Source organism: Labeo rohita, chromosome 12, assembly GCF_022985175.1.
Source record: "Labeo rohita strain BAU-BD-2019 chromosome 12, IGBB_LRoh.1.0, whole genome shotgun sequence".
NCBI lineage: Eukaryota > Metazoa > Chordata > Actinopteri > Cypriniformes > Cyprinidae > Labeo > Labeo rohita.
In genome coordinates, this window is record NC_066880.1 from 31,380,714 (window position 1) to 31,394,111 (window position 13,398).

The 13,398-nt window shown below is 37.9% G+C and overlaps 1 protein-coding gene across 1 annotated transcript in view; it reads left to right on the forward strand.

Annotated features, from left to right (window-relative positions):
* The window catches only part of LOC127173806 (integrin alpha-X-like), a 45,006-nt gene extending 34,282 nt beyond the window's left edge, over positions 1–10,724 (forward strand). The window contains exons 22-30 of the mRNA XM_051123800.1: positions 4,139–4,218; positions 4,290–4,376; positions 4,483–4,561; positions 5,172–5,267; positions 5,461–5,541; positions 5,753–5,863; positions 5,963–6,076; positions 9,163–9,273; positions 9,384–10,724. Of these exons, the coding sequence (XP_050979757.1) occupies positions 4,139–4,218; positions 4,290–4,376; positions 4,483–4,561; positions 5,172–5,267; positions 5,461–5,541; positions 5,753–5,863; positions 5,963–6,076; positions 9,163–9,273; positions 9,384–9,467 (843 nt within the window). The 3' untranslated portion in view covers positions 9,468–10,724. The remainder of the gene's footprint in view (positions 1–4,138; positions 4,219–4,289; positions 4,377–4,482; positions 4,562–5,171; positions 5,268–5,460; positions 5,542–5,752; positions 5,864–5,962; positions 6,077–9,162; positions 9,274–9,383) is intronic.
* Positions 10,725–13,398: the final 2,674 nt, after the last annotated feature.

Consider the following 13,398-nt stretch of genomic DNA (forward strand, 5'->3'; position numbering starts at 1 on the left):
ATATTTTTACAATTTTCTTTTTAAATCATTGCACATTCATGTAAGCACAAATCAAGAGAACGTCAGTTAACACACTGGATTTATTTTACCCATGTCTGCTCTCCTGATTCATTATTTGTCATATAAATTAACACACTCTCTAAATTATGAAAACTGGTAAAACATTAAGAGGCTTCTCTCAAAAGCTAAAACATCTCAGGTTACGTATGTAACCCTGGTTTCCTGAGAAGGAACCGAGACACTGCGTCCTCTAGGGGTCACTATGGGGAACGCCATATCCGTGACCCGTGTCTGAAGCCTATATACAAAAATGACAACAGTGATGGCCAGCAACAGCCTATGACGTCACTTCCAGCGCGACTCGTCACCGGTGCATCACTACCGGTGCGACCACAGTATAAAAGAACACAACATTCGCTTCTTCATCTGAAGCTTACGTCCAAAGCATGGCAACGAGACTAGAGGACGCTTGGGGAGTACGTGCCATCGTAGAGGCAAACACTAAGTACCAACTCCCTCAAGCTTGAGGGAGTTGCTCCTGAGATGTAGTGACGGCTGTCAGTAACATTATCCCCTTCGGCCAAAAGCCTAAGCTGCATACCCAGAGACTTACCTGAAAGGGGTCAGAAATGCTAGATAAGTTCCCTCAGGAACCGTTCTATAGAACATAGGTAGCAACACCCTGCTCAAGGATGCATAAGCAGAGTGGGATCCAAGGTGTCTGGGAACAACCAACTCAGAGAATGGGCACGAGTTTGAGCGTGAACCCATATCATAGAGGGTGTGCATGAACTAGCATGGTTCATGGTTCATGGTAGCATGGCGTATTACCGTTACTTTAGCCTGGCAGATGCTCACAAGGAGTGGGACCCAAGGTGACCGGAGTTTTAACCAACTCAAAAGGGTATGAGCATAAGCGTGTGAATCCCTACCATAAAGGATTTTAGAATGGACGGAAAACATAGGTGCTTTCCATACCACAATGTGGATTTTAGAAAAGTGCCCCAAGGTTCACGTGTGCACTTACCATATACATGGATTTAAGAAAGCGCCCAAGGGTTTGTGTGGGCCTTACCATAAAAATGTATTTTAGAAATACCGCTTGAAAATGATGTGCTAGTAGATGACCCTCAGAATGAGGGGAGCACTGCAGACATTCCAAACAAGGCTCCAAGGGGAAAGCAGTAAGGGTGAACCTCAGTTGCCCGGTTGGGGCAATCCTCAGAGCAGACCCTCAAAGTAAGGGGAGCATCACTGCTCCAAACAGACAGTTAGCTGCAGCTAGTTGTCTGATAATACTGCCATGGAGCCGATACACTTAACCAGCGTGAGGGGAGCATCGTCATGCCTTGTCAAAGAGGCCTTGGATATGATCTGATCACAGGATATCAGATATAACAGCAGAGACAAATCCATCATCACTGTATGGCTGCATAGAGAGCAGTAGCGTCCCCAGCCCTTGGGCTGTGTTGTGGGTATTCTCTTGAGGGGGCATAAGCCACTACCAACCCAAGCAGACCTGTGCTTACTATCTCGATAGAAAGCATGGGCCCCATTCTAGCAAGGCCCGCAGAACCTCAAGAACAAGGGCCTAGACCGTAGCCAATGCTCCTCAGAGCACTAGAAGGGTTTCCGCATAAATGCCTCTTACTCATACGTTGGTGAAACATAGCGTGGTCAAGCCCACTCCTCAGAGGGGCGACTCACTAGGTCACAAAGATGGTATGAGGATAGGTCTGTATGACGATTGAGTGGATACCCTGAAACAGGATGCCGTTCAGGGCAGGAAGCAGATGGAGGGTCTCAGTCAGGTGGCCTCTAAGGCATGCGTGTCTGGACAGGGGTGTCCAGGAGCATCCTGCGAAACATAATTTCCAAAGAGCTTACCTGGTAAGAGGACCGAAGCTCTAGATGTAGTGCTGTAGTGGGGATCTGAAGGCCAAGAGTGGCCATGATTGTTTCAAGGTGGATATGATGAAAGCGGATCCAATTAGACAAGCAGACCATAACCATAATCAAAGACCAGAGGGGGTGCTAGAAGAGGACCTACCTAACAGAAAGAGAAATGCAACAGACAGGTCCCAGAAATACAGCAGAAGAGGGTAGACACATAATAACAGGGTCATACTCACCCACCGTGGTTCCCACGCATGACTCCAGTTAGCCCAGGTAGACCTTCTTGTGAAGCTGCCCAGACCACCGTAGTGGGCCATCTACTTGCGACCCTAACAGAGGCGATAGCACTAGGCAGGGGCACAGGGAGACCACTGCTTAAAAATCCTAAGAAGGGGAGCAATCACAGAGTTAACAAAAAGGTATCTTAGATAGTCAATGTGCCTAGGAAGGCTACCAGAAGGGAACCAGCTGAGATTAACCTGACCACAAAGAGTGGGCTGTCTACTTACATCCCTAGCAGGGGAGACAGCACTGTCTGGGTAAGAGCTCAAAGAGACCGCTACTTAGAAACCCTAGGAAGGGGAGCGATCACCAAGCTAACACCTGGCTATCCTCAGATAGCTGGCTCTAGGAAAAGGGACCATGCAACTGCCAAAACCACCAGCAGTGGGCTGCCAAACTATAAACCCAATAACAGAAGACAGCACCATCTCGGCAGGCTCCAGAAAGCTGCTATTAAGAACACCAAACAAGGGTCTTAACAATCGGATGCAACCACCACACGCATCCCGGCAGCAACACCGGCCCCACGACCAGACGTCATAGGCTGTCGACGGCCAACACTGTTGTCATTTTTGTATGTAGGCTTCAGACACAGGTCACGGAGATGGCGTTCCCCATAGCAACCCCTATAGAACACAGTTTGAGCTCTTCAAAAGGGAACTATGGTAATTTTTTTCTACCATGGAATAAAAAAATATAAAAGGTAATCATGACTTTTTATCTTACACTTCTGACTTTTTTTCCTTTGCAAATACGAGTTTATATCTCAGACTTTTTCTTGCAATTTTGAGTTTAAATTGTACAGGTTTTTTAATTGTAGGATTAAGGAATCTAAACTATGGATGCATGTTAATAAGCAATTAGTTCATAGTGAGAACTGGTCCCTAAACTAAAATGTTACCCAACCATTTTTTTTAATAACCAGTAGGCATCACAATAATTATGCTTAATTATAATTGAAATTCTATTAATTGTGCAGCCCCACTTACAGTTAAACCAAAATTTATTCAGACACATTTATTCAACACTTCTCAAATTATCACAGTTTATTCACTATAGTTTAGAAAATGGTAATAAAATATGACAAGAATTCAGTTAAACTGTCAGAACAAATTATCTTGATAATTTCAGATAATTTTGATAGAAAGGTCAATACTTTGTTGACCAATTACCAAACAATGTTTCTTCAGTCTGTGGTGTAAAAACTTCACATTAGAAATTAAAAAAACAAACAAACAAACCAAAAAAACCTCTTAAACAAAACAAGGTCAGGTCAAAGTGTCTAAATTTTTGGTTACAATTTTTTTTAATCAATTTTACTGGTAGTCCACTGTATGAAGAATTTTTGGGTATAATGTGTGACGTTGGTGATGACATGAAGACAACGTCAAATCCAAATGCAAGAAGTTTATTAGCGTTCAGCAAACAAATCCAAATCACTAGACTATATCATAGTAGGCGAAGGCGGCAGAGTTCAAACACACAAAAAGTCAGTCCAACCAGGCAAACAAGGAATCAAATGCAGTAGTCAAAAAAGGCAGGCACGCAGGTCATAACAAAAGGTCAACACAATGAATGAGAAAACGCTCGGTAAGGCAGTGGGAACTGGCAGTACTTCGCAATGAAAAACAGGAACAGCATGGCTTAAATAGTGTACCAAACAGAAAGTAACCAAATGAAGAACAGTCAGTATTTGGGAGAAGGCTCCCTCTGGTGGCCGGATGGATGACTACCAGCCCCATGCGTTACAATATGTCACAGTTTACAGTTTATTTAGCTGTCCTCACTTATATAAATGAACTACAGTGTCCTGCAAAAAATATCAAAAATTATATCTGGTGTTTGAATAATTTTTGGCTTGACTGTATGTGCACATATGCCTGTACACTCATTTATTCTTTGAACTAGTCCAACATTCAGTCTTGTTTTTCTTGTTCTGACATTTTTGTCCAAATTCTAGGTTGTGTTTGAGATTACATTCAGTATCAATAAAGAAAGCACACTGGGCCGAAATGTGACGTTTAAGGCTGAGGTCTCGAGGTATGACAAATTTCAACTGATTAATTTTAACTAATAAATGCTGCTAATAAAGAAATCTCCATCTCTCACAGCGGGAATGACAAACACTCGAGCAGCAGGGATATTTTGAAAGAGAAGGCTATTGGTGTCAAATATGCCATCTATACTGCCTTGATAAGGTTAGTGCTCTGCTTCATGTTTCTGTATAAATAGTAAACAATGCCACAATTTCTTCATCCTATTCTGTAATATTGTCTTTCTTCATTTTTTTTTTTTAAATAAAAGGCATGAAAATTCCACCATCCACATTAATTTTACTTCAGGGAAAAAGGATCTTATGAAACCAGTCCAGCAGATAATAAAGGTATCAGTTCAAATTATATAACTTAAAATACACTAAAAATATAATTTGGGACATAAAAAATATTTTTATTTAAAAATGGCTAGTAAATTCCACAAACAATTGAATTATTGAATTAAATGTGAAATTCTGAAGTAAAAAACTGAAATAGTATTGTAAAATTATTTTCTTTAATTAAAACTTCAGAAAATCGTTCAGTGTTATTTTAGTATTATTGATATACTACTATAGGTTTTATTAATATTTTTATTATTGCATGCTTTCTGTTTACATTTTAATTTATGTAATTTATTAGTTATAGTTTTAGTAATTTTTTTCTTTATATGTCTGTATAGGTTTTCTTACATTTTAGTTATTGTGAGGCTTTAAATGAAAATGAAAAAATGCTGCCTTGGCAGGTAGCTGAATTAAAATACAAAGTTTATATTTTATTTTATTTCTGTTCATGTTTATTTCAAGTAATGATTTTTTTAGTTGTAATTTCAATAATGATAATAACCCTATGTCTCTTATATACATTTTTTTTTTATATTTATATTTAAGATTTACAACAGATCCCATGGCAAAATGTCTATACTGTATGTAACTCTCTTAGTTTTCTTCTTTCTTTTAGATTGAAAATGACCTTAGAGAATTAAATTTCAAGGTTTTCATCAGAGTACCAGTGAAAGTTGGTAATGCTGACATCTGGACTAATTCAAGTCTGCAAGTGTGTTAAGTTATTTCTTATAATACAAGTCATTTACAGATTCTTTTAATTCAATAGTTTCTGTATGATATGGGCTAAAACAACAGTATCCCACTGTTCACCCATAATGTCACCAAGAAAAACTGAACCCTACATTGTAAACTGTAGTACACTTTCATTTAGTATTTATCTATTTATTTATTAATTTTAAAAGATTTCTGGCTGTAAGGAGGAGAACATTCAGAAGCCTGTTATCACCAATTTTATTGACATTATTAAAAGTCAACATATAGTGGTAAGGAAACTTTTTGAGTTTTGTTTTTATTTTTACCACATTTGATTTCCTCTTTTTTTTTTTTTTTTTTTTTGTTGAAGGATCTGATATGTCTGATATATTGCTTGCATAATAATTTATAGTTAATAATAATAAATTACAATGTTATGCACACAGCGTATATGTTAAACACACATTAATGAAACTCTCTGGATGTTTGTGTGTGTGTCAGAACTGCTCTGTGGCGGCATGTGTCGAGTTCAGCTGTGACGTCACTCTCCTAAAGAATGAAAGAATACTCTATAATATAACTGGCAACGTCAGCTCTGGATGGATTGAGCAGGTCTCTGACTTTAAAGCAAATTCATATCACAAAACAGACCATATACTGTGTTTTTAATTTTTTATGGTTTCTGACTGTCCTGATCTGTGTCTCTCTTAGACTGGACTCAGAGCTGCTGTTTTTCAGCTCGTCAGTTCAGCATCTCTGGATTATGACAAGAGCAAATATGTTTTCTTTTCCTCTGATTCTCAAGAAACTGCACCATCTGTCCAGGTAATTTAGTGAGAATTCATGTTAAATCTAATGAATGCATGAAGAGCTCTCAAAGCCGTGCTCTGTTTGATTGAGCAGTTCTATTACTGCAAGCTATTGTTTTACAGTTTATAACTTGTTCATTTAATCACAATTTTATGTTTATCAGATCACATACTGTCCTTCCTTTTTTTTCTAAATATAAACACACACACACAAACACACTATTATGCTCATTATAAGAAAGGATTGTACATGGTAAACAACTAGGTTTCAACTTGATTATTTTAGCTGTAAGTGTCATCCTTTGGTCTAATTTTTAAAAGTTTATTTTCTTCCTTTTTTTTTACATTATTTAAACAATTCATTTTGATTTCACAACATTGTATCAGGTTTCTCATTTAACTGTTTCATGTTAAATGTATTGTTTCATGTTAAATTGATTTGATGTTTTCATTTTGAAAGAACATGATTCAATCAGTAGTGCAAGCAGTTTAAGTTAAAATTGAATTGAAATTTTATATTTACTAATCAAAGTTTCAGTGAATTCTATGTAGTATAATAATATAATTCACCAACATTATTAATCAGTTATGTAGCCCAAATTATAATTATGTATCTATTGACATGGGCAGTACCGGCCTGTAGGTTTGTGGGGCCCTAGGCAAGATAATGAAAATGATCCCCACTAGTGTAAGAAAACTGTCATTGAAATTTGACTAGTAAAGAAAAAGCACATAAAATGACTATTTCAATATTTGAGCACGACTGTTTATTAATTGCAACACATTCAACAAACATGAAAAAAAAAAAAATCAAATAAAAAATAGGAGTGCAAGTGAGAGTAAACAGGTACAGATGAAACAAATGAATAAAATATAAATGAAGTATACTATAAAATAAACACAGCATAAACAAAATTAACACAGGCCTACTGATATTAATAAATGATAAGAAATGCAAGCTATTTTACTTGTTTTTAAGGACTGATTGATGATCTCAAGGGGGAAAAAAAAAAAAAAACTATTGCATTAGACATTGGATCCGGGTCTGTAATTATTTAGCAAAAATGCTAAATGTGGCTCAGTTTTTCCTTATGACAAGTCTGTCTGTTATCATTGCCATCATTGTATGTATAAAACAAGTTCTACAGCAATAAATATAATGTATATAGCAATTGTAGATATTGTTTGGATTCCATTTCTACCACAACTTCTCCTTAATCTCTCTATCATTCTTTCATTTCAAATAATTTAAAAATAGCATTAATGTGTAACAAAACTTCATTTCGAGAGACTATTCTGAGAGGCAATAAGTGATTTCAAAAATCAAAACTGTAACAACAAAATCTGAACTGAAAGGTTTTCAGACTTTATTTAACAAAAATTCTAAAGAACACGGAGTTTGTTGTGCCTGTTTTTAGGGCTGCACAATTTAACCAAAATGTTGTTTTGATCAATATGACTGTAATGTAGAGAGGGAGACGTGAAACGGGCGGATCCAAGTGTGAGCTTTTATTATGACGAGACAGAGACATAGTGAAAAACAGGCAGGGTCGAAACAGTCGCAAACAGGTATATGAGGAGCAAGACACAAGAGTGGTCTGTGAAGCAGGCGAGGGTTGATCAGCAGCGAATGTAATCCAAGGGACAAGGAAAACGGGTAATCCAATGAGACGGGCGAGAGTTCATACGAGGGGCGAGCAAAGTCCAAACGACAAGGCAAGGGTTAAATCCACGACGGGTGAAAGGTCCAGGGCAGACGGAAGGCAGACAAGACGATATAACCAGGCGGGGAAACAAGACTAGGATAAACTCACAAGGAAACACGACAGAACTAGGCTAAAGACAACAAAGAGGCTCCATATGGCAGCTAACACAAACACAGTGCTAAACGCAGTCCAATACTCAGCCCAGAATAGTGGGAAGGGCCTCGTATTTATGCAGTTTGTGATTGGCTGCAGCTGTGAGTGAGGTGAAACATGGGAAAGGTAGTCCGGGGTGTAGTGCAACAATCTATGTAATGCGAAATAGCAAGGCGACCTCTGGTGGCGAGCGGACTGGCGTACAGGACCAGATTCATGACAATGACCAATTCTGATTAATAAATTCTAAATAAAAACATTAAACAAAACAATAATTATTGTTAATGATTATCAATATGTTTTACAGAAAAGTGCAGCATGGCCTGTTAACATACAGGAGGCCTAACTATAAATGTTTAGAAAGGTATAAGAATTTATTATAAAATAAATTGTGATTAAAAATCTTTGACAAACAAAAGAAAGTTTAATTTTTTTGTCAGAAAAGCTTCTCCTCTATACTCCTCTACACTGGAGTAAAAACTTACAGAAGTATTATTATTCCTATTCTTACCCAAAATAAGGTGTTAATATATGTAACACATGTAATATAATGTTTCATTCATACAGGAAATCCCTAATATGGTCAAAGGTGACAAAGCTGAATAAAACTCATATAGAGACGTTTTAACCCATGAAACATGGAGACATCTGTACGATTGCGACTAAATGATTTATCTGTTCTTTGAGCCATATCAGGTATTTTTAGATGCAATGCAAAGCTAATCAACAGCCTTTATCACTATATAGAATACGACATAAAATAAGGATTTTGTCTCATTCTGTGATGTGAAACCACGGCAGATCTACACGCGTTCTACTTAAGTAAATTAGAACGCCAAGACTGATATTTTTCCTCATACGTTCGACACATATGCCGCACTGAATAGCCTGGGTGCGTCACCCTAGCTGTGAGGTCAGAAGGTGTGTGCGGCTTAAAGTTGCGCTGCGCACACCGACCGGTGTATGACATTCAAGTACCGCAAGAGTGATTTGAAAGCATGCAGAGCTGTCTGCGCTCTATAGCTCTTGCGGTACTTCGATTTTAAAAACTGACCTTTCTGCACAGGGCTGCTTCAAGTTGAACGCACCTAAAAATCCCTCCCCTTAAGGTAAGGTCCTAGGCGACCGCCTGTATTGCCTGTTGGACGGGCCGGCACTGGACATGGGGCATCTGTGTGGGAAATGTGATCCATTGGTGTGACTTCTGACTGCACTAAACATTCACATGTTTGCATGTATGTAGATTAATACTCAAGTGGAGGTCTATGAGGAGGTGGACCTGACTAAAGAGATCATTGGAGGAGTAATAGGAGGACTGCTGCTACTGGCTCTCATCACTGCTGCCCTCTATAAGGTATATCGCCATCGTAAAGTCAGTTTTAATTACTGGCACCTCAGTTTCTCCTTTTTATGTTATCTATATTATTAAATGCTTTATTCCTGCATATTTTCTCCATTCACAAGGCTGGATTCTTCAAAAGCCAGTACAAGCAGATGCTGGAGGAGGCAAAAGGGGATGCAGGAGGACAACCAAACATGCCACAATAATCTGCACTCAAACTGTTAGGAGAAATTAGGGTTAGGTTTAATGAAACAAGAATCACCTCAGAATAAAATATTTCAGTCTGATTTAGAACACTTCATAAGAATGAAATTTTGAACTTATGTCATATCACTACTCAGTGATATCTTATTAGTGAGATAAACAGTGAGTTACCACAATTAAGTATTAATACCCTTTCAAATGTTGCTTATCTTCCTTTGTTATGAAAACTAATAAAAAACTATACCAGAAATATTAGTAATATTGGAGCACCTTTCCCACATGCACACAGATCTTTTCTTATGTTTATTCAGATTTGTAAAATAGAGAAGACTGTTTCTCCCACAAAATAAAAAAAGGTACTTGTGCCTTTTTCTCTCACTATTTGGGCTTTATTTCTCAAAACTGATTTTTTTTTTTTTTTTTTTTTTTTTCAGAATATTAAGTCAGAATTCTGACTTTTTTCCTCACAAATTCAGTTTATATCTCTCATTTCTTTTTTCTCTTTTTCTCTGACTTCTGAGTTAATATTTTGCGATTGTTTTTTCTCTGATTTTTTTTATCTTACTTTTTTCCTTGTAATTACTAATATACATATCACAATTCTAACTTTTCATGTAAGAATTTAGAATTTATATCTTGCAATAAAATAATAGGGATTTGATCTGGGTGTATTTTAAAAATGTTTTTTTGCTTTCTGCTTAATACAGAGATATTGTTTATTTTGCTAAATGGTGTTTTTATTTGCAGATAATACTTATATATAAACACACACAAACAGTGTTGTTAAAAAGGAAAATAAAAGTTGAAATTAAATATTTTTAGGCATGTGCATTACACCTATTCTTGTGTCATTTTTTATATGCATACCTTCATTTGTATAGAAATAAATATTTAAGTTTGCAAGTCAGGAAATTCTGTGTTGAAAGATGGCTGTGCAGCTGAGATGTCAGATTTAACAGATACATTTTTTCCGCCTGGTTATATCGTCTTGTCAGCCTTCCATCTGCCCTGGACCTTTCACCCGTCGTGGATTTAACCCTTGCCTTGTCATTTGGACTTTGCTCGCCCCTCGTATGAACTCTCTCCCGTCTCATTGGATTACCCGTTTTCCTTGTCCCTTGGATTACATTCGCTGCTGATCAACCCTCGCCTGCTTCACGGACCACTCTTGTGTCTTGCTCCTCATATACCTGTTTGCGACTGTTTCGACCCTGCCTGTTTTTCACTATGTCTCTGTCTCGTCATAATAAAAGCTCACACTTGGATCCGCCCGTTTCACGTCTCCCTCTCTACATTACAGACATATTGATCAAAACAAGATTTTGGTTAAATTGTGCAGCCCTAAAAACAGGCACAACAAACTCCGTGTTCTTTAGAATTTTTGTTAAATAAAGTCTGAAAACCAATGCAATGCAAGTTCTGTTTTGAATAAAACCGAAAGAAAAGAGCTCTCATTAATAAATTAATGTATAATTCATCGTGCTGCAGATATCATAGGATTATTACAGGGGAAGCTGACGCTGAGGAGGAATTTACAGATTTACTCACAAAGTTTAATTCCTGTTATTTGGTAAGGTGAGAATCAGACGGGACCAGCACATATAGACTCCAGGGCTTGACATTAACGCTTCATTAACGCCAGACAAGCAACCTGATTAAGGCATCAATAATCAAAAATCACTAGGCAATCATCAAAACGCAAATATTATTCTGATTTTATTACATTTAGAGTTTGATTTCTCCAAGATAAATCAAAATGTGCAACACAATGAAACCCAGCTTGCTGAGGTAAAAATTAAAAATGGAAAGCATACATTTTATATTTAAAATACAGTTAGGCAACATCACACAATGTTTTCACCATCACAACTGTTCAGTAGTTCAATCAACAGTTCAGTAAGCAAGTACAATAATATTAGGTCACTTACATTTTACAGGCACAGTATTGCAGACTGCCTTTGTTGAATTTCAGCAGCTAAAATAATTCCAAAGAATGACACAGCCAAACAACAGTGCATCTCACAGCAACCAGCCAATTCATTGCTGAATGGTCATGGTGGTCTGGCATCGCACTCCCTCCAAAATGTATTAATTTGTTTAATTAAAGCTAATACATTGGTTAGGTATTGTAAAGTCCAGAGGCCAGACTATGTCCGACCCCGGTTAGGCACTGGCCTACACTTCAGTAGCCCGCTTTGGTTCCTGCTTGAACAAAAACACTACATCAGCACCCTCGCATTTTTTAATGCTCTGTATATCTTTATAGATGTCTTGTGGTATCTGTGTCCTTTTTATCTTTTTAGAGATTCCAATATATTTATATGTTAATTTATTAAAAGATATTATATATGTGTGTATGTAATTTTAAATATGTTACATTAATTAAATGTGTATACAACAAAGATTTGGCAAATGTGAGAATATAGCTCGATGAATCCTGATCTTACTAATCACAAAACTGTCCTTTGACCTTTTGACCCATAAATATTTTATAAATTGAATGAATAAAAATACATAGGATTAAAAATAAAAATTAATATAATTAAATAGGGCTAAAATACTGAGGGTTCAGGACACCAGGGCTACACCCCCTAGGTGTGTGGTGGCTAGTTGAAAGGCCCATAGGGGTAATTGCCTTAGGTGTTCTGACCTTACGTGTAAGGTTTTGAGGGTTAGGGTTGGGGTTAGGTTAGAAAAATTACAAATGCTTCCCCCAACCTAGCACCCGTCTAGGAAGGTTTGGGGTAGGGAGACTGAGGATGGTGCACGGGCCGACACATGTCTGACTGTACCAGGAAAGCCTTTATCTATGTCCCGTTCCAGGAGAATAGCCTGTTTTTGGGGCGTAGGGCTAAGATTTTGGAAGACCAGGAGTTCAGTTTCGGTTAGGTTTAATGCGAAGGTTGGTTCGAGTTAAATCTGAACGTCCATCGGATCTGGGAACGCAAAGTTTTTGACTAAACTTGTTCCGGACCAGTGAACCAAGCAGCAACCCAAAAGTCACCTCTTGATAATCCTGATCAGGCATTGCATTCCGTCAGCGAGTGCTGTTTAAGATTTTAATCTTGACTACGACCATCCTTCGTTCAAGATGCGGCTAAGTCACCGTTGCGATGAAAAGGCTAAGGTTCAGGTCCATAGGGCTACGAATGGTAGGTTTAGGTTAGGTGTTGGTTCAAGGCTAGATTTAGTCCCTAAGTCTACCAATGGTAGGTTTAGATTAAGCGTTGGTTCAGAGTTACGTTTAGAGCGAAGGTCGGTTGGAGGTTAGGTCCGAACGTCGACTGGACTTGGGAATGCAAAGTTTTTTGACTCAACTTGCTCCGGATCAGCGAACCAAGCCACAACTCGAGAGTTACTGCTCGATAATCCTGACCCGGCATCGCATCCTGTCAGCAAGTGCTGTTTGAGGTGTATTCCGACGAACCGGAAACGCCGGGTTTAGGTTCTCTACGTTTCGAACAGTTAAATTCTGTTCTGTGTCGTAATGTTATTTTGGTTAGGTTTAATACGAGGGTTGTTTCGAGTGGTGATATTTTCGACTTGATCTATATTTCCTTTCTTTAACGAGGCAACTTTTGACATACTTTCCCTGCTCCCTCAAAGTATGGTTAAGAGAGGGAAATATTTAACACACTTCATCAGTAGTGTACCTCAGATTCATTGGGTGTTTCGGCACTTTAAACACTAGACACCCTCCTCTGAGGCGGCCCGCCTAGGTTGATCATTTCCAGGCGAGTGTCTTATGGCCAATTGCTAAATGGGTTATTTTCCAGAACCACAATTAGGAGGTTGGGTTCTGGGTCTCTTTTTTGAGTTTGGAGATCCTTTTTAGGTCTAGTTTTAAATTTTTGGTTGTAATTCCATAGAATATGCGTTTTTTTTTTTTTTTTGTATGCTTTTACGAATCTAATGATTTAAATTAAAATAGAT